At 52.3% G+C, this 18,597-nt stretch overlaps 7 protein-coding genes across 7 annotated transcripts; 2 read left to right on the forward strand and 5 right to left on the reverse strand.

The window, feature by feature from the left end:
* Positions 1-134: 134 nt before the first annotated feature.
* Positions 135-1,959, forward strand: CPAR01_03245 (maltose permease MAL31; the record flags this gene model as incomplete). The annotated part of the gene is made up of 4 exons (XM_060487532.1): positions 135-469; positions 529-924; positions 983-1,242; positions 1,325-1,959. 4 exons carry the CDS (start codon positions 135-137, stop codon positions 1,957-1,959), a joined length of 1,626 nt encoding a protein of 541 aa, XP_060354860.1.
* A 211-nt stretch (positions 1,960-2,170) lies between these two features.
* Positions 2,171-3,270, reverse strand: CPAR01_03246 (uncharacterized protein; the record flags this gene model as incomplete). The annotated part of the gene is made up of 3 exons (XM_060487533.1): positions 2,171-2,414; positions 2,478-2,895; positions 2,934-3,270. The coding sequence occupies 3 exons, from the start codon at positions 3,268-3,270 to the stop codon at positions 2,171-2,173; spliced, it is 999 nt and encodes a 332-aa protein (XP_060354861.1).
* Positions 3,271-3,699: 429 nt separating this feature from the next.
* Positions 3,700-4,623, forward strand: CPAR01_03247 (uncharacterized protein; the record flags this gene model as incomplete). Its single annotated transcript, XM_060487534.1, has 1 exon — positions 3,700-4,623. The coding sequence occupies one exon, from the start codon at positions 3,700-3,702 to the stop codon at positions 4,621-4,623; it is 924 nt and encodes a 307-aa protein (XP_060354862.1).
* A 237-nt stretch (positions 4,624-4,860) lies between these two features.
* CPAR01_03248 (WSC domain-containing protein) lies at positions 4,861-6,988 on the reverse strand (the record flags this gene model as incomplete). The annotated part of the gene is made up of 4 exons (XM_060487535.1): positions 4,861-5,218; positions 5,293-5,425; positions 5,482-6,664; positions 6,722-6,988. The coding sequence occupies 4 exons, from the start codon at positions 6,986-6,988 to the stop codon at positions 4,861-4,863; spliced, it is 1,941 nt and encodes a 646-aa protein (XP_060354863.1).
* A 1,402-nt stretch (positions 6,989-8,390) lies between these two features.
* Positions 8,391-8,661, reverse strand: CPAR01_03249 (uncharacterized protein; the record flags this gene model as incomplete). Its single annotated transcript, XM_060487536.1, has 2 exons — positions 8,391-8,488; positions 8,532-8,661. 2 exons carry the CDS (start codon positions 8,659-8,661, stop codon positions 8,391-8,393), a joined length of 228 nt encoding a protein of 75 aa, XP_060354864.1.
* Positions 8,662-10,852: 2,191 nt separating this feature from the next.
* CPAR01_03250 (uncharacterized protein) lies at positions 10,853-12,955 on the reverse strand (the record flags this gene model as incomplete). Its single annotated transcript, XM_060487537.1, has 2 exons — positions 10,853-11,403; positions 11,539-12,955. The coding sequence occupies 2 exons, from the start codon at positions 12,953-12,955 to the stop codon at positions 10,853-10,855; spliced, it is 1,968 nt and encodes a 655-aa protein (XP_060354865.1).
* A 2,161-nt stretch (positions 12,956-15,116) lies between these two features.
* On the reverse strand, positions 15,117-17,453 carry CPAR01_03251 (uncharacterized protein; the record flags this gene model as incomplete). The annotated part of the gene is made up of 1 exon (XM_060487538.1): positions 15,117-17,453. The coding sequence occupies one exon, from the start codon at positions 17,451-17,453 to the stop codon at positions 15,117-15,119; it is 2,337 nt and encodes a 778-aa protein (XP_060354866.1).
* Between the last annotated feature and the right edge of the window lie 1,144 nt (positions 17,454-18,597).

Genomic DNA, 18,597 nt, shown 5'->3' on the forward strand with positions numbered 1-18,597 from the left:
ATGTATTAAAAGTCCCCAACAACCCTCATCTCTGTTTACAGTAACCCACACCGGCACCAGCCTCTGAACAAGGTTGAATCAACACTCTCTTTTCGCTCTTTGACTCACCATCTATGAGACAATAATCCTGTGTCATGGCGAATTACGACGACGGCTATGCAGCCGAAAAGGTTGACTCCCAACATGACGCCAAACACCTCGAAGTCAGTGCCGACTCTCAGCTGGCACTTGCTGCCGACTTTGAAGACCATGAGATGGGCATCTGGAAGTCGTTTGTCCGTTACCCATGGGCATGTGCTTGGTGTGTTTACGCCTGTTGGACTATCATCCTACTCAGCTTCGACGTTCAGGCCGCAGGTGCGGTCGTGGGGATCCCCGAATTTCGCAAGGACTTTGGTTACGAGTTCAACGGAGACTATGTCCTTCCAGCTATCTGGCAGTCTGCCTTTAGCGGCGCACCTATTGCCACGTACGTATGAAACTTTACGGTTATGATGTTATGCAAGTTGTACTAACTTCATCCTCCAGTGCCGTGATTTCTTCGATCGCCTCCGCCGAGCTCGCCGACTACATTGGCCGAAAAAAAGTCCTGGCCCTGGCTCTCATCATCTCCTTTGTTGCTGTTGCTATTGAGTTCATCGCAACGACGAATCCAGTCTTCTTTGCCGGAAAGCTTCTAAATGGTTTCATGGTTGGTGCTGTTGGCACTATTATGGTAAGCTATATTGGAGAAATTACACCGCTGGCTCTCCGCGGTATCTTCACTTGCGGAGTCGGTGTTGCCTACGGAATTGGACCTCTCGTTGCTTTCATTGTTATCAACTACACTGGCACCGTCGAGTCTCGCTGGGCCTACCGTACCGTTTTCTGCTGCCAATTCGGCTTTGCTGGAGTTTCAGCAATTCTTTGGCCGTTCATGCCTGAGTACGTTCCTAATCCTTTGCGCAGACCATACATCTCTGAATTGACTAACCTACCTTAGGTCTCCGTGGTGGCTAGTATCCAAGGGGAAGAAGGACGAAGCCCTTAAGAGTCTTGGAAGACTTGGACACTCTGGTAATGAGGGCAGAGCGAAACTCGCTCTTATTGAGCGTACATTGGATGAAGTGAAAGCCGAAACAGACGGTGTCACCTACCTGGAGTGCTTCAAGAAGTCAAACTTGAGGAGAACCATCATCAGCATCATGCCTCTATGCATTCAGAGCTTCAGCGGAATCGCCTTTGTTGCCAGCTATTTCACTTGTCAGTATCCCGCCTTCTCACAACTCTATATTCGAGGCATCATTCCTCATTAAAGCAACGATATTAACAATTCGCTCTTTAGACTATCTTCAGCTCGCCGGTTATTCTACTTCGATGAGCTACCAGCTTCAGATTGCTCAGCCCGTTCTGTCAATTGTTGGCAACTTGATGGCCGCCGCTGTGATTGACAAAGTCGGCCGAAGAAATCTTACGTTCTACGGTTTGGCCATTCTCACAGTCTTCCTCTTGGTTACAGGCGGATTGGGAACGGGCACCAGCCAGCCCATGATCAAAGGAACCGTCGCGTTCATTCTCATCTACAGCTGGTGGTATAACGTCTCCATCGGATCAACCGCCTTTTCTCTGCTTGCCGAAGTGTCGACTTCTCGTCTGAGAGCTAAGACCGTCGCCATTGGATATGCATCGCAAAACTCTATCAACGTTATGTGGCAATTCGTTATCCCGTATATGTTCAACCCGGACAAGGCCAACCTCGGCGCCAAGATTGCCTTCATCTTCGGTGGCTTGTGTCTCTTTTCCCTGGCATATCTTTGGCTCTTCCAGCCTGAGACTGGCGGTCGCTCCTACGAAGAGCTTGACGAAATGTTTGCAAAGGGCGTCCCAGCGAGGAAGTTCAAGTCGTACAAGACGACTGTGCAGTTGCGAAATGAGACATCTGCACAAATGGAAGTCATTGACGTGGCTCACGAAACGTGATACCTTACAGTCAGCCAGAGCTATATATCATTTGGATACCTGGAATAATATCTTTGCAGGATTATTAGTAAAAAAAACTAGCGATTAATTCAAGTAATTGGTTTCAACTCCTCATGGTCAATGCTGGCACGCTGATGGATTGTGGGACAATTTGTTCTTGCGAACTCAACCGTTGAAGCCTTTGCGCAAGCTCAAGTTCCGTTCCTTGGGGTTAATGTAACAGTGTTTCCTTCTGCGCATTTCTGAGACTTTCCTGAAGCCAATAAGGCCAAGCGCGTATCGCGGTCGCTCTGGCGTATTCCCCTGGCAAGTAAACATGGCCGCTACGGCCAGACACAATCTGCTTGAAGATGGCATCCACAACTGGTTCCGGCTCAAGTATCTTTGATTTGAAGGGGCCCGAGCTGTGCACCTTTTCGATCAAAGCTGTCCTTATGTAGGTCGGATGAATGATACTATTGACGTGCTCAAATCAGCCTTTTGCAGCTTGCTAGCTTGTCATTCTTGTGATTGCTCACCTTGTGCGCACTCTCGGTGCTTTATACCGATGTCTGATCTCCTGAGCCAATCCTTCATGAAGTCCCAGAGCGCCCATCTTGGAACATGAGTAGTCCACGTTGTGTACACCCGTCACAAAGCTCGCCATACTTGCGACTGTGACGACATGGCCATGGTTGTTGTGGATCATCGAGGGTAAGAATTCTTTGATCAGGAGGAAGCTGGCAATGATGTTGACGTCAAAAACGTGACGAATTTGTTCCTCGGTCTCGTCTAGAATCGAGGCTATCTTCATGACGCCTGCATTGTTCACCAATACCGTAGGGTCACCGTGATCTTGACGGATTTGGCTTGCGACCTCCTTGATCGACTTGCTTGATGTGATGTCCACTTCGTAGAAGTACGCGTTCGACGCTGACTGCAGCTTCAGCGGAAATACTCATGAGAGATAGTTCAAGAACGCAGACCAGACTTACGTAGCGGAGTTCTCGGCGGAACAATATCGAGACTTATGACTTTGATACAATTCTTGGCCAGCTTGCGCACCAGCTTGTCTCCAAGGCCTCCAGATCCACCGGTAACTACGACGAGCTCCCTTCGCCAGTCGTAGTTATCTTGAGTGAAGTTGTTAAGAGTCGCTTGACTCAGGAGACCATTGGTCTTTCGAAGGGTTGCTATACCGAGCAGCAAGGCCAGAACGAATCTCGGCCACCCACGCCGGAAGACTAACTTCAGGATGCCTGGCGTTTTGAAGTTTCGGAACAGCTCGATAAGCTTCCCAGATAACGCGGACTGGGCAGTCGAGGAAGACATTGTCACTGAAGCTGTCCAAAATCGTCAAAGGAGAGGTTTTAGGCCAGTCGCCTGATACTATTCGCCGAACATCCTCTGCCCTATATCCTTCGGATCGACGGATGGACAGCGAAGCCGGCGGGCAATAACCGCTCTCCGTCTGATACTTCCCCGCAATTGCAACGTCCACTTAGGTTCAGGATAGCTCCCTCACCATGTAACACCTCCGCATAACAAGCCGAGGCTCAATTGAGTCCGTGCAAATGGTCGTGCGACATTTATGCATGCCTAGAAACCGAGATGCCATTCGACCCTGTGGTTCGCCGAGCAAGAAACCACGACATACCTGGATGAGTCTCGCGTTAATCAAAATCGAACGCGAGCTCGCATAAGACTCTTTTTGAGGACCTGAGACTCCTCCACTGTCATGAAGCCTCAGACGATATCAGCATGGGCTACACTATCGAAGATCGGTTCATCACGTCTAGCCGGAATGGCCAAAAGATTGCCATTTCCATATACAAGCCCGATGGAATAAAACACCCTGCACCCGTCATCGTGATGGGCCACGGCATCGGCGCCATCAAGGCCGCCGGCCTCACCCCTTTCGCAAGCCACTTCACTGCCGAGGGCTACACTGCCGTTACATTTGACTACCTAGGCTTTGGCGACAGCGAAGGCTTCCCACGGAACGTTCTCGATGTCGGGAACGAGCTGCAAGACTTCCGCGATGTCATCAAGTGGGTTCGGGAGCCGGATCAGAGTACGTGGGTCGACTCATCACGAATCGTTGCGTGGGGAAGCAGCTTTGGCGGCATGCACACCACCGCTCTCATGGCCGAAGATCACGAGCTGGCAGCCGGTATAGCGCAGTGTCCGCTCGTTGACGGGTTGGCTGGTGTGATGCAGATGCCGCTGCTCCGGTCTTTGAGACTGGCGACAACGGCTGCTGCTGATATCGTCGGTTCGTATATTCTAGGAACCAAGGAGCCGAAGTACGTCGACCTCATTAGCGATGGTTCCACCACGGCTGTCATGGCTTCACAAGAGGCTTATGATGGTTGGAATCGCTTATCGCCTGGTGACGGACGAGACTGGCCTAATGTGATCGCTGGGCGGTCTCTTCTCAACATCATGATAAATCGGCCGCTGTTACACATACACAAAAGCACTCGCCCATATTTAGTTGTTCTTCCCACATGGGACAATGAAGCATCCTTAGGTGCTGCGGAGGACTGCGTTAAACGTGCTCCTTTTGGAGAAGCGTTGAGGGTTGATGGTGGTCACTTTGATTTATACAAGGGGGGAATCGCGTTCGAGAAGAATATTGCTGGGCAAAAAGAGTTTCTTAGACGTGTACTGAAGGCTAAGTGAGCAATTTTTTACCTTACTGTCTCTCTTAGGTTGAGCGCAGTTGAAGGAGTCGAACTTTTGATACTTCTGGCGTCAAAGGCAGTAGACAGTTGGAATCATTGATCATTATTATTCAGGGAATGATAGTTGAGAAAAAAAACTTGATCAGATCTTTTAATTCTACGCTATGCTGGTTCCATCAAAACAGAGGAAACATTCGCTCATCAAAGGAAATACAACAGCGTTCAAACGCTCTCTTCAAGACACGATAATGCTATCGATAATGACTGGAGCAGCGTATGACCCGGCATCCCAGGTGAAACCTATGGAAAGGGTACCGCTGGCTGCAGTGGGAGTAAAGGTGAAGCTGTATTGTCTGTAACCACCCGCGTTGCTGTAGGTCGTCAAGCACGGGTAGCTAGAACTGCCGCAAACCGTTGACGGGCCCATTATGGTATCGCCCCAAGCAACGTAGACCTTCGCATTGTCCTGTTTTCTAGCAGAATCAAGACGGCCTGCATAGAACGTTACGGTCCTAGTGGCTCGAATGGGCAGGCCGGTGATGGATTGATAGATGTAAGCCTGGCGGTTTGAAGTTCCGGACGGGTACAAGGCGCTTTGTGATTGTATTAGCTAGGTACTCGCTTGATGATAGTGTCTACTGCTGGCGCAGAGAGTTTCGTGACCTACAGAGCTGAGCAACCTGAAGCCTGATGGTTGTCTGGAATGACCGCTGACGTAACAGTATCGCTGGTTTGGTAAAGCGCAAAGCTCCAGCTGTTGAAGCCGCTATCAAAGCCGCCGTTCTGGACATAACCGCTATCTATATATTTGTCAGATCATTTGCAGCAGACTGAATTGTCGATCGAAAACACTCACTGATGGTTGCGCGGCATGTATTAGCCGAAGTAATTGAAGTAGACGAGGATGATGATGTCTTCGAAGATGACGAACTGGCGGCAGTAGTACTCGAAGAGCTCGTGGTGGTAATTATGGAAGTCTTCGTGGACGAACTGCTTGTACTGCTCGTAGTGCTAGTTGTGGTGGATGAAGCAGTTGAAGATGATATGGAGCTTGTCGAAGACTTTGAAGTCGTTGAAGGGCTCGAAGAAGAAGTCGAGGTGGATGAAGATGTTGACGAGACAGAGGACGAGGTAGATGATGCAGTGGGGCTTGTCGTAGACTTTGAAGTTGTAAAGGAGCTCGAGGTGGTTGAGACAGATGATGAAGTAGTGCTTGTCGAGGTTGTTGATGAGGTGGAAGAGGACGTCGAGCCAACCGGCAAAGTCAAAGAGCCCGAAGCATAGATGTTGAGGCGGTTGCTTCCGCCACAGAATTCTGCCGTGTTGCCCTTGCAAGGCATATCACAACCATCCGATGCCGCCACACCGCCGTTTCTGATCTGGCTATCACACCAACATTCCTGCGAGTACTCGACGCCGGCAACGGGGTATCCAGAAGCAGTGCAAGCCGAAATACATCCGCCGACAGACATGTTCTGTGTGCCACCAACGACGTCAACATTGACCGTAAGAGCTCGGCCAAGTACATTGTCCTTCAAACATCCCTTGTCGGTCCAGCCCGAGGGCAAAACGCTGGGAGTCTTCGGCTTAGCGGATGCCTGGTAGACGTTGATACGATTTGGGCCGCCACAGTACTCAGAGCTGTTGCCGGAGCAGAGCATGTTGCATCCGTCAAAGCCCGAAGAGCCTGCATTGCGGAGCTGGTTGTCGCAATAGCACTCAGATGAGTACTCCACACCGGCAAGTGAGTAGCCGGCAGCCTGGCAAGCGTTGGTGCACTGCAACACGGACATCTTCGAGTCTCCGGCTACGACGCCAGTCCGATAGGAAAGAAGCCTTGGGCCGGGATCGTTCTGGCAGCCGAGGGATGACCAACCAAGAGGACCGGGGTTGATCACGGGGACAGCGACGCCGTTTGTGAAAACCGAAAGTCTGTCGCTGCCGCCGCAGGCTTTTGAGCTATCGCCGCTGCATGGCATGTTGCAGTCTGCTTCGGGCTCCTTCTGCGAAGTTGAAGCCAGTTGGTAGTCGCAGTAACACTGGAAAGGATGGGTGAGTATGCATGCGATGGAGGAGGACAAGGTGGTGTTGCTTACCTCGCTAGAATATTCGACTCCCGCAACGGAGTAGCCCTTGCTGCTGCAAAATGCTACACATGACTCTTCGGTCATGGCGCTGTAATCTCTGTATCCATCCCGTGACAATTGTCGGATGCCATTGTTGTTGTCGGTATAACAGCCAGAGTACGACCATCCAGTCTGTAGGGTTGAGGAAGCTCTGACATCTCGCTTTGCGATGGAAGCTGCATTGGTGCAAGCAGTCAGCGCCAGGAACCAGCCTGAGATAGAGATTTGAAGCTGCATAGTTATGGGTACAAGAAGAGACAGAAGGATGATGAGCTGGTTGATTCGATATAATTGACATGAACAGTAGGCTGGTTTATAATGACGACGGTGTCATTACCGTCAAGTCCGACTGGGAGTCTGCAGTTGCAGAAGTCCTTTGTGTAACGTACGAGGAATTCCACTGCCAAGGAAGCCATGAACTCAGCTCTCATGGCCATCATGCATATCTAGCGCCGCGAGGAACAATAGTCTTGTTGTCAGAAGCGAAGTTGGGTTGAAAGACTTCCGGGTGAACGTTCCCATTTGGATTCTAGAGGCTGGAGTAACCGTCTGGCTTCGTTCCTGACCTAACTGAAAAGCTAGCTTTTCCCGGCACCTACACAAAGACGTAAATCTTTGCTTCTCGCCGCCACAATCCCTCATCAAACAGGAACGACGGCAAAACTCTGAATGCCATGTTGTAAACCCACGTGTCTGAAGCTTTTTGCCAAGATCTGAAAAGGTACTAAGGATGTAGCCGGCAGCTTTCTCTTTGACCTCAATGGGAACTTGACAACTTGACGGAGCCCATGAGGCAGTGAGAGCTGTGCTTAGCGTCCGGCGATAATTGGAACTAGTATGAAAGCGGCCAAAAACGCCCAGTAACCTCCCACTGAGAAGATTCCGCGTCTTGTTCTAGGGAGCCGGGGGATTAGTTTCGAAACGCACGCTAGCTGGTGATCTTTGTCAGGTTACACAAAGATATCGATCCACAAACGATGTCGCTCAACGATGTCTCAATGCTCTGGGGACCTCCCGCGCCGGTTCCTATCTGAGCGTGTGGGTGGCTTCGCCAAATAAAGATACCCGCTGAATACCTCATGTAGGTAGTTGGGATGAACTATAATTCATTCATGGGACGTCAAATCACGCCGAAGCTTTTTAGACTCTACTAAAGTAGTCAACTTGTCAAATGTCAACCTGGCGAAGCTTGAGCTAAAATGACAATCTAGACTCCCTTCAGTCTCTGGGCGCGGTCGTATTATGCTGAAGCTGATGCTTTCACAAGCAGGAGCAGGTAGACACCTTCAACGCGAAAAACATCTAAAGGGCAAAGAGAACGCAGGTCATAATATCTTGTGGTCACACATAAATTTAGACTCTCGCCAAACAACTTAAGCATGTTAGAACAAACGCAAAATTGACTTTGCTCTTAATTAAAGATGGCCCGTGGCCGCCTCATTTTACACTGACAACAATGAAACATCAAGAGCGCTCAACACCTATGATGTCTCGTAGTGAAATATACAGTACAGTGACCCCTTCTATTCGAGGTAGTATGTAGGCCATTAAGCCATGGCCGTGTCTCTAGAACAGGATCAATATCAGCATGGGTACCGCCCAAGAAAAACAAGTTCACTACCCACCTATGTGTAACCGTCTATGTGCAGATCATTCCGACGCCGCCGACGGGTGCCCGAGTGGTCTGACAAGTTGTGCCACTGCAGCATGCACGGTCGCCAACATCGCCGCAGTTGGCTATAGATTGCTGGTTAGCTTTGGCTCCCTGGTGCTCAGAAACACGTTAATGTAAGTGTTGACTTGCCGCCCTTGGAAGCGCAGTTATCCTGCCTCGCAATAAGGCCGATGTCGACGGATGCGGCAGAGACTGCGGCGACGATAGTAAGGAGAGTAGCGAGAGTGAACTTCATTTTGAATATGTAATGACTTGAGCTTGTGATTTGAGGTGTCGAGAAAGATAGAGAGAGAGAAAGAGAGCGAGAGAGCGAGTGATTTGGATATACGTACTTTGCATGAGGGCATTGCAATGGAATTATATACACATCATTTCCATCCGCTTCCACATCTTTGTAGGCTGGGCACTGATTAGGGGTATCTGTTCTGATGTTTGAGAGTCATTGTCCTGTTTTCTTGGCCCATGGCTCTTCGTTTGGGGATTTACGGCATCTCCACCACATGCCGGTGGACTCAATGACTTCTCAATTGCTTCAGGTGCGATACTCAGAAGCCGGATCTCGGCCAGCCAGCCAGGTGTCAGGCAAACGTACGGTGCTCGCGACAAACTCAATTATGTGGAGCGTGTGGGCTGTAAAGTCGCTGTTGGCGGGTTGAAACCCTGCGAGTTTTGTGAAGTTGCCGCGTTCCCATTGTCTCATGTTTAGTTGCCGTATATTGTAATTGCGTCCATCCTAGTTCACTACTTCCTCTTCACTAATCAACATAGGATATCGGATGTATAGTTTCACTGTCAGTGATCGGCGAACGTCCCTGCTCCCGCATTCTTCGTAGTTTTCGGTCACTGCACTTTGTGCGACTACGCGTATGCCAGTCACAGACCTGACTCGAAGTTAGGCAGCCGAAGAATTATGAGACGATCTAGGGATGAACTGTGGATATCTATTGCGGCAGTCAGTGGCTGATAGTGTCCCATTGCTGTCCTGATTACCTTTCGACTAATTCACTCTGAAATTCAGGGAGAATAGTTGTGAAAGATAGGTTGAGCGGACTTTTACCCGCGTACAACTAAGTGACGATCTTTCGTCTCATCTTTGTCTCAACCCCAGATCTGGGGACGATTCTCCCGGTGCTTCGAGAACACGTCACGAGCTATATGATGCGTTTCGATAATCTTCGAGGTACCGTCAGACAAGATCCTATGGATCGCGTGGGTGTTTCAGGAAGATCTTTGAACCTCTGATCGACTTTGACTTGCTGGTTTGAACGGTAATCAATGATCAGCAGTGTTTCAACCCAATGAGCTGGTATTGGTATGCGAATGCCAAGGCCTCAATCCTGGTCAATTGGTCATATGAAGCTCGGTGTTCCCGTCTTCTAGGACGAGTGATGAGCTAGACGGCCGGTTACACAAGCAACGTCGGTGCAAAGATACATTGATTCGCATGACGTGGTATACAATAGGTTGCTTGCTCTTGTCCTTTTTGGAACAGTGAAATCTTTTCTAAGCCGTCATTCAGGCTTCTACAGCTCCCTGTTCTTGGGTTACCATTCGACACTGCTTTTAAAGAAATCTCTTAGGTCATGTGTCTCGAAGGACTCCCAATTATCCGTTGCTACGATGACGTATGGTCTCAGTTGAAATGAATCCAGTCTCAACGAGAATAGGGAAATTGCTGGATTATACAATAACCCAATCGCCTTTGTCATGCGGCAGACTTGAGTTCTGCCTGTCCCAAAGAAGAGATGGCAGCTGGCTTACTAGTGTGAGGTGCGTCCATGACTCCGAGTCTTCTCGGCATTAGGTCTTAGATATGACCGAGGGTGTTGTTTCCGGAACGTAGCTGAAGTTCAGTTCAACGGGAATGAACAGCCCGAATAGCAGGTTCTAGGACATTAATCGGACCATGTGATATCATCAGTCGCGGGGACAACGATGTCTGCCTGAGTATCAATATCTCAGGTCTACAGGCTATTTGAAAACCCCCAAAATAATGATGGGAAAGGAAGGAGACGGAACACTCACGTTAGAACTCACGCCCCTGCCCAAATTCGAACAGCGTGCCCCTCAGTCAACTCGAACTCTGACTTCATTGGAGTATTTGTTTATTTGATCACTCGATCACCTCGCACACAGCTTGACCTGACCTCGACGACCTAGACGGGCGCTGCTGTGCTGGTGACAGGAATGGGATCAGAGCGGGGTAAATAGGTACCGTAGGAGTGCCTAGGTACCAGGTGGAGGGAAGATCAGGAGTCCGCTGACTTGGGTTCAACTTTCAGGGGGAAGGAGGGACGCCAAGGTAGGAAGGAGCGATGAAGCTAAGGTACCTACCTACCTTACTGCCAATGATTCATATCAAGGTACTTAGTACTGTATCTGTCTTTAGAGATATCTTCTCCATGTCTACGTACGGTCTATTCGCTTCAAAACCACTCTTCAGCATCCCTCCTCATCAAAACCTCACCCCCAGCAAGCGTTCCCCCAGCCAACGGCACCTTCAAAATGCCAGTTTCCACCAGATCCTGAGCCAACCGCACAATCAACCCATCACACCCCCTCGCCGCCATGACATCCACAGTAACAGGCAACATCTCCGTCACGTTCGTCACAGAACTCACGCTACCGACCTCTCCCAGGGGGAAAACATGGTCCGGCGCTCCGCTGAAGACGCTCAGCCGACCGTTGGAAAAGCCAAGCGGCGGGGTGGGCGTCGTGGTCGTTGGATAGCGGTTTCGTAGGGAGGCGCGGCCGGAGGAACCTACGTAGAAGAGGAGGGACGAGGAGCATGTCGATGTCGATGTGGAGGTATTGAGGGCGGGGGTAGAGGGAGGCAGGATCTCGGTGTTGAACCAGTTCATGAAGAGCGTCTTGTTGGCTCTTGCGTCGTCAAGGGCGCTGGCGGGTTGCCTATCACCCCAGCCCCATCGTGCGAGGGGGACGGGGTTGACGAAGGGGAGGCGGCCGTTGTGAGCGGCTGTCGAGTTTGATGTTAGTCGGTGTGTGAAAAGTGTTCCTCAGCTGACAAGTGGCAGAGCAACAGGGCCTTTTTCTTTTCGAAGACGAGAAAAGCAAAGGTACGAGGAAAAAAAAAACACAGAGATAAGCTTACCGGCATAATCAGCATAAAACGGATCACGCACAAGCGGCGTCTGCTCCTTGGTGATGAGCGTGGCATACGTCAACCCCAGGACATCATCCAGCGTCTGATTCCGCACATCCACAGGACCAGTCTCAGCCCAAGCAGACGTCAAATTCAGCGCCGTCGCCTTGGCGCCCAAGAACGCACCCAGGTCCTCCGCAAACTTGTTCAGCATCTGCGCGGCGGCTCCATCGTCGGTAGGGAAGTCAACCGTATACACCGTCTTGGGGTACGTTACCCCCGCCTCGGTCTCAACCAGCGATGTATAGTTCGCCCCGTACAGCACCTTATTGGCCTCATCCCAAATGTACGGATCCCGCGTCAAAAAGCCGGCGGTGTCGAGGGTAGGTGACAACGGCATCACACCATCCAACCCAACGAGACCATGCGAAGGCCGGTTTCCGAAGAGACCCTGCACCGCAGACGGGCCGCGGATGGAACCGCCCGTGTCGCTGCCGACTGCGATATCCAGCCACTCGTACGAACCTATCGAGGCTCCGGCACCCGAAGACGAGGAAGATGGATCGTTGTAGCCGTCGCCGCGCGGGTTGAAGGGGGAGTGGTAATCCACCCAATCCGCCGTCGCCGTCTCGCCGTTGGCAAACTGCGAGGGCTTCTGGTATCCCACCACCACGGCGCCCGCGTCGAGCAAAGCTTGGATTGAGGGTGCGGTGGAGGTCGCGGGCGGGTAGAATGCGTACCAGGCTCTGTTGCCGTTGGATTTCTTCACGCCCGCGAGGTCGTAAATGTCCTTTACACCTACGCGGACGCCGGCGAGGGGCTTCTCGGGGGACCGGACGGAGAGAGAGTAGAGGCGGGAGGGGACGCCGATGGTAAGGGAGGCGGAGGCGGGCACCTGGGCGGAGAGGGTCTGGAAGGTGGTATCGGGCTTCTGGAGGAGGGACTCGGAGAAAGCGCCTGCGTAGTCTGGGTACAGACGGTAGGCTTGATGGAGGGCGCCAGTGATTGTGTCGAGGAAGTATGGGCCCGAGGGGATATCACTGCCGGCGGTGCTGACCAAGGGCGCGACGATGGACTGGGTCTTATTTGTGCCGTCATAGCTTTCTTTTGTGAGGCACGGCGTGTCGAGGCCGGCGAGAAAGATTGCGCCGAGGAAGGCGGGTTGCCAGACGTCGTCTTGGGAGGTCCAGTTCACGAAGAGAGAGGGGAGGGAGGATTTGGGGAGGGGTTCGGCGACGACTGTGACGGGGGTGAAGCCAAAGGCGCGGGGGAGGGATTTGATGTTGAAGGAGGAGGAGTTTGAGGGGTTTCCCTGGGAGAAGGGAGAGACGAAGTAGTAGATGTCGTTGAGGAGTAGGGATGCGCCGGTGGAGGTGAGGTCGGCGGCGGCGGCGCCGACGAGGGCGAAGAGTGTGAATGCCTTCATCGCGGGAAGTGACAGGTCTCAGTCCTTGCGCCGAGTACCTGGCCTGGGCAGTAAGACTGCTGGACACCTTGGATGCGACATCTCTCTTATATGAGGAATGCGTATATCCGGACTTGGGTTAGAACATCCAATCAAGATGACCAATTCCTGGTATCTGAATGATAGGTAAGGTACGGTAGGTGGAGAGATGGGATTTCCTTTTCCCTGCCCGGGTTTATCTCTGCAGGTTACCTATTGGTGCCTTTTCCCATATCATAACTGGCTTAGCTAGGTCCAAATTGTTCAGGATCAGGACCATGGCAAGAAAGCAATAATAGCTGTCATCTTACCAGGCTTATCTGATTCGGTCGTCCAGGCCTCGGGGGTTGCGGTTGCTTATCATGGGGAGGACTCCACGAAAGCGACCATGCATGCGAGTCCGCATCGCTAGCTTGCAGAGTCTCAGAGCCGGAACCGGTTTAACGGGCTGGGGTATCTTGTCCTTGTCATCATCGCTTTAGTCCCCCCCGCCGAGATGGGGTTCAGAGCAAATCGGCATACAAAGTAGAATTAGCAAAGTCCATTTGATTATCGAGTCGTTATCCGTTATCGCGGGAATGAGTGTTTCAGGCTCGTATTGACGTTCATCAAAGTCCCGGCCGATGTCGGTAGTTGGATTTCGGTTCCCCGGTGGCCGGGAGTTGTCACCGGTCGGCCGTTACCAACCCCTCCAACCAGAGTACATACATGTTCTTGGCCAAGTGCAACTGGCAGGCACATCACCACGGAAGAAATGTAGAACCTGATGATCAGCATACGTCACATTGAAACGAAGCAGCAGATCGAATCCCATCTCATATAGAGACGTCATCACCTGGGGAAAGGGAACCTAAGAATGAGCTCAACGGGCGCAAGATTCCCGACACGACGGTTCCCCCAGCGTGTTTCCAGCGGGCCGGTAAACTCAGTCGGAGCCGATCCGACACTCAAAAGCAGAGACGGTCTCCAATTGCGTTCAAACTTTGACAAGCTTATTCCAGTTCCCCGCGCTTGAATTGTTTCTCGAAAGATACAGTCCACGCTAGCTTCAGTCTAGGTTGAAGAAACAGCAGATAAGCCCAACTCTGCTGGATTAGGTTGTCATCAACGAGCGAACCAAAGTGGATAAAGGCACCTGAAATTGGAGAATGGAGAATAGGCCAAGAATTTATGACGAGTTGGAGTCAGTCAAGCCTGTCCTTGGCCGACTTAACACCGCCAGAGTCTGCAGATTAGGTACATGTAATTATCCTTCCCCCCTTCTCGTCTCCGATATCTCCAAGCCGTCTTCCCTGCGTTGGCTTTTTTACACATGCAGTCTCCAATTGGAGGGGTCTGGTAGTTATCGCAAATGCCGATAGCGACACGGAAAGTACTCTGCAGCACCTTGCCTCACTCCGAATGCGGGACTTTTTACTACGAGGAGGTTCCCACTGATGGAAGAAGTCTTTGCTCTTGTTTCTGAACGAAAAGAATAGAAGATAAGAAACCGTCTTCAAAAGGATGCGAGGGGAGAGTAACCCACTTGCTCACTTCCTAGTCTCCACTGTCAGAATAGTTCCTGTTGACAACCCCACGCATCCCGGTTGCCCGGTTGAACTGTGGCTGGCAACTTCACTCTCAATAGTCATGAGCAACTTCATGTTTGGCACCAATCCCATCACCTTACAACGCACAATAATCATGCATTGGAAACTTGAAGTCGTATCGTCATTAAGTAGTCAAACTCATCAAACAACTCCCGCACAGCCATCCCCATCGGGGTTGTCAGTGTCGAGTAAGTGAGTAGAGTCGACAACTAGAGGTATCCTAGGATGTGCCCAGCCGGGCCATCAATGCTGTTGAAAAAAATCATTCGTCAATGGTTTTGTCCCAGCTTGTCTGAATTTTTTTGACCGTCCCGCGCTCTGCTATGCAAACCAAATTCCACGAAACCCGAAAAATGCCAATAACATTGGCACGTCCATTTCTCCGAATCGACCCTCCACAAGTTGTCGTATGAGAAGGAGACACCAGCCTTGCCTGGTTATCCCTTGCCGAAATCGCCATCTCCCAGCCACACGTATTATGATATCGACAAAGGCGGGCCCAAACGTCCAACAGGCAAGGTACAGACTCGAATCGAATGTCGTCCCAAGCAGTCTCACGACCAGCCCAGAGTCTCGAGTGTGTTGCGCGCATCGGATGCGCTCATGCCGCTGACACCTAGCGAGCGTACCTGGGTGCCCTTACGCAACCGCTGCACGCCCACGGCAACCTTCCAGGCCTCTTCTTCATCCAGGACAAACATGTAGCGCTTGCCCTCTTGGTCTCGGACTGTAGCGCGCAGCACGTGCAGGCTTTTTGTCTTCCACTCTCCAGTCTGTCCGGACGAAGATGCAATGTTAGTATCTTTGAATTTGGTGTCGCACAAGCCAAGACGACAACAACTCTTGCAAGCACGCAACATTTCGGTCAGGTAGGCATCGGCTTCGTCGCCCGTGAGCGTCTTGGTGGCTCCCCGGTCCGCCGTACGGGCTCGCTGATTCGCCATTTTTTGAAACAAACCCGAAGGATGGTTCGCGGAATTCATCGCAGGGGCAGAAGCAGCATTCGAATTCAAGCAGTGCGGGGGGCACCATACCTCGACCAGCTTTAGCGTCCAAGCCTTGACGTCCCACTCGCGCTGCGGGACGCCGCGGACGTCGTCGTCGATGAAGAGACCTTCGGTTGTGATTCGCAGGATGAGCCCATCTGTCACTGTGCCAAACCCCGAAACGAGCTGGCTCGCAGGTGTCTTTGCGAACTGGTTCATGAACAGATAGACAGCCCTGATGACAATTTTGTCGGGATCCTTGGTCGTGTAAGGGCCGCGCATGCTAGGCGGCGGCGTTGTTCTTGTCGTGGTGGCCGACGGGGCCCACGATGACTCGGAGCCGACGGAAGACGCGGGTCGGTGTCTCGGCTTATCGTAGGGTCGATACGAGTATTGGTCTTCGTCGACAGTGCGTGCCGACGGTCGCGGCGGTTGTCTGGCCGTGTTCGAGGATGAAGCTGCGGAGGGCGCCGGCCTTGGAGGCGGCATAGAGCTAGCAGAGGGGGGAGGTCTCGGGGGAGCGGACGATGCGGACGGGGGAGGTCTCGGCGGCGTGGAAGCCGTCGTGGAGGGGGGAGCTGGGGGTCGGCCGTTGGGCCACATACTCGTCTTCTCGCCGGACGAGTAGGCGTAGCTACTTCCCTTGCGTGCCTTTTCGGCTTCTTCGGCCTCCTTGGCCTTGCGCGCAGCTTCCTCCTTGGCCTTGCGAGCTGCCTCCTCCTCGGCCAGCTTCTTGGCCTTTTCTGCTTCTTCTCGATCCTTCTTTGCCTTTTCTGCTTCCTCGCGCTCTCTCTTGGCTTTCCGAAAGGCTTCGAGTTGCGCCTCGACACGGGCTTTGCGGGCGGCGGCTTCGGCAGCCTCCTTCTTGCGGGCCTCCTCACGTGCCTTGTCCTCCTTCTCCTTGTTGGCCTTGAGCTCCCGCTCCTTTGCCTCCTTTGCTTCGCGTTCCCTAGCGGCTTTGGCTTCCTCTTCTGCCTTTTCTTTTTCGCGCTGTAGTTTCTCTCTTTCCTGACGTTCCTTTTCAAGTTTCTGTTTCAAGTCTTCCTTTTCGCGTATTTCTTGCTCCAATTTTTCTCGCCTTTCGCGGTCCTCTTGCTCCCTCCTCGCTCGTTCTCGAGCTTCTCTCTCTCGAAACTCCCTCAGCTTCCGTGCCGTCTCTGCTTTTCGGCGCTCTTCCTCCTCCTTTGCCTTGCGCTCCTGTTCGCGCTTCTTCGTCTCCTCCCGTGCCTTCTCCCAGGTGTTTGCTTTCGGCGGATCAGGTTTTGGTTTTGGTGGGGGAGGAGGATCTGGTTTCCGAGGTTCCGGCTCTGGCTCAGGTTCAGCTTCAGGTTCCTGAGGGGGTGGAGGCTGAGGTCGTTCTTGCCATTGAGACCTAGGACCGCCGTTTCCCGCGCCGTGATTGGGCGGCGGGCTGTTCGGGGGAGGGCTGTTATATTGATTGCCGTGAGGCGGAGGAGGCGGCGGCGGACCAGCATTCGCGTAGTTGTTGAAGTTTGCGCCTGAGCCATAGCCACCAGGGCCGGGACGGTAGCCACTCGAGCCGTTATTTGTAGACGCGCCCTGGTTCTGCGACTTGCCCCAAGCCCACGCTCCCACGCCGACGGCTATGACAAGCAGGGCCATACCCATGTTTCCCATGCCTTGGTAGGTAAACCACCATGCCTTGAAAGCAGGCGCCATGCTCTGGAACATGACGACCATGACAAGGGCGCATGCGAAGCCAGCGGCGAAGCTAGGGCCATTGGGGGCCAGAGAGGGCAAATATATGAACCCACCGCCTTTATCGCGCTGGGGAATGACGAATATATCATAATTGCCTGGGCCCAGGCCACTCCCAGGAGGCGGAGAGCCAGCAGTGGTTTTGGGTGCCTCGCCATGAGGCGGAGGCGGTGGAGGAGCGCTCATGCTGAGCGGACCTCACCTCTTGGTGAAGAGTGGTGATTTTTGGCAGTGAATGCCGACTGAGGTGGTTGGAATAAGAGCCTTGAAGCTCTTTTGGAGACCTGAGGTCTCGGTAGAGGGTAGTGAAGCAAGCAGAAGTCTAGTGGTATCTCAGGAGGTCCATTGACGGTCGTTATATCGTGAAGCGTCTGCACAGAAGCCATGAGCATTTCTTCTTCTTCTAGCAGCAGCAAAACTGTGTGCCATCTGATAGCTGGAAGGCAAGAAGTGGCAGTGGGATGACCAGCAGCAAGGCATAGAGTGGCGGAAAGAAAAGGGCAAAGCAGTTTGTAATAAAAGTACTCACAAGCAACAATGCAGAAAAACAAACTCCAGAAGCCAAGGAAGAAAAAGACGGGCAAAGACCAAGACGTCAAAGCGAGAGAGGGGTCGGATCGGGTCTCTTGAGAGGTATTTGTCGTCGATGCTTGGTGCCTGGGCCGAATGAATCGTGGTCTTCCCGCTCCGGCCTTGCGCTTTTTTGCAGGTGGCGGGTGCTTGGTGGTCCAGATTGTGTCCGATCGCGGGGAAGCAGGCTGAGACAAGAAAATATTCTTGTTGTTCTGGAACTTGCCCTGCTGGTTAGTAAGGAAGTTCTAGAGGGAATAGAGCTGTCTGGTGACACGGCGCCGTTCCTGGTGGAGGACGGGTTTGGTGGTGGTGTTGAGGGAAAATATGACGGGAAAGGGGACGAGAAGGGGCCAGGAATTCTTTTGTGTTTACTTTGGGAATTTCTCATGGGCGACCGGGTGGAGAGGTAGCGGCGGATGGTGGTAGACTGGCGGTGGTGGTGGTGGACTTTGGGGGAGCCAAAGTTGGGGGTGGTGTGTGACTGGGCGCTAGTGGCTGTCAGTACGTACCGACGTCCTTCCAGGTACCTCAAGACGCTGAAAGACACTAAGTGAACAAAAAGAGACCCTTCTGGTCGCTACAACAGACCCACTTATACACACTCTGACCTCTCTTAAGCGAAGGAATGGTGACATTTTGACAGCTGCGAATTGAGCTGAAGGAAGGAAGGCACTTGGGCACTCAGACCCGGTACCGAATGGCAGGTGCTGCCGCCAGCTGCACAACTTACTACGTACTGATATTGTAGGTGTCTTGT

This window comes from Colletotrichum paranaense, assembly GCF_030867605.1.
Source record: "Colletotrichum paranaense strain IMI 384185 chromosome Unknown Scaffold_2.1, whole genome shotgun sequence".
NCBI classification, from domain to species: domain Eukaryota; kingdom Fungi; phylum Ascomycota; class Sordariomycetes; order Glomerellales; family Glomerellaceae; genus Colletotrichum; species Colletotrichum paranaense.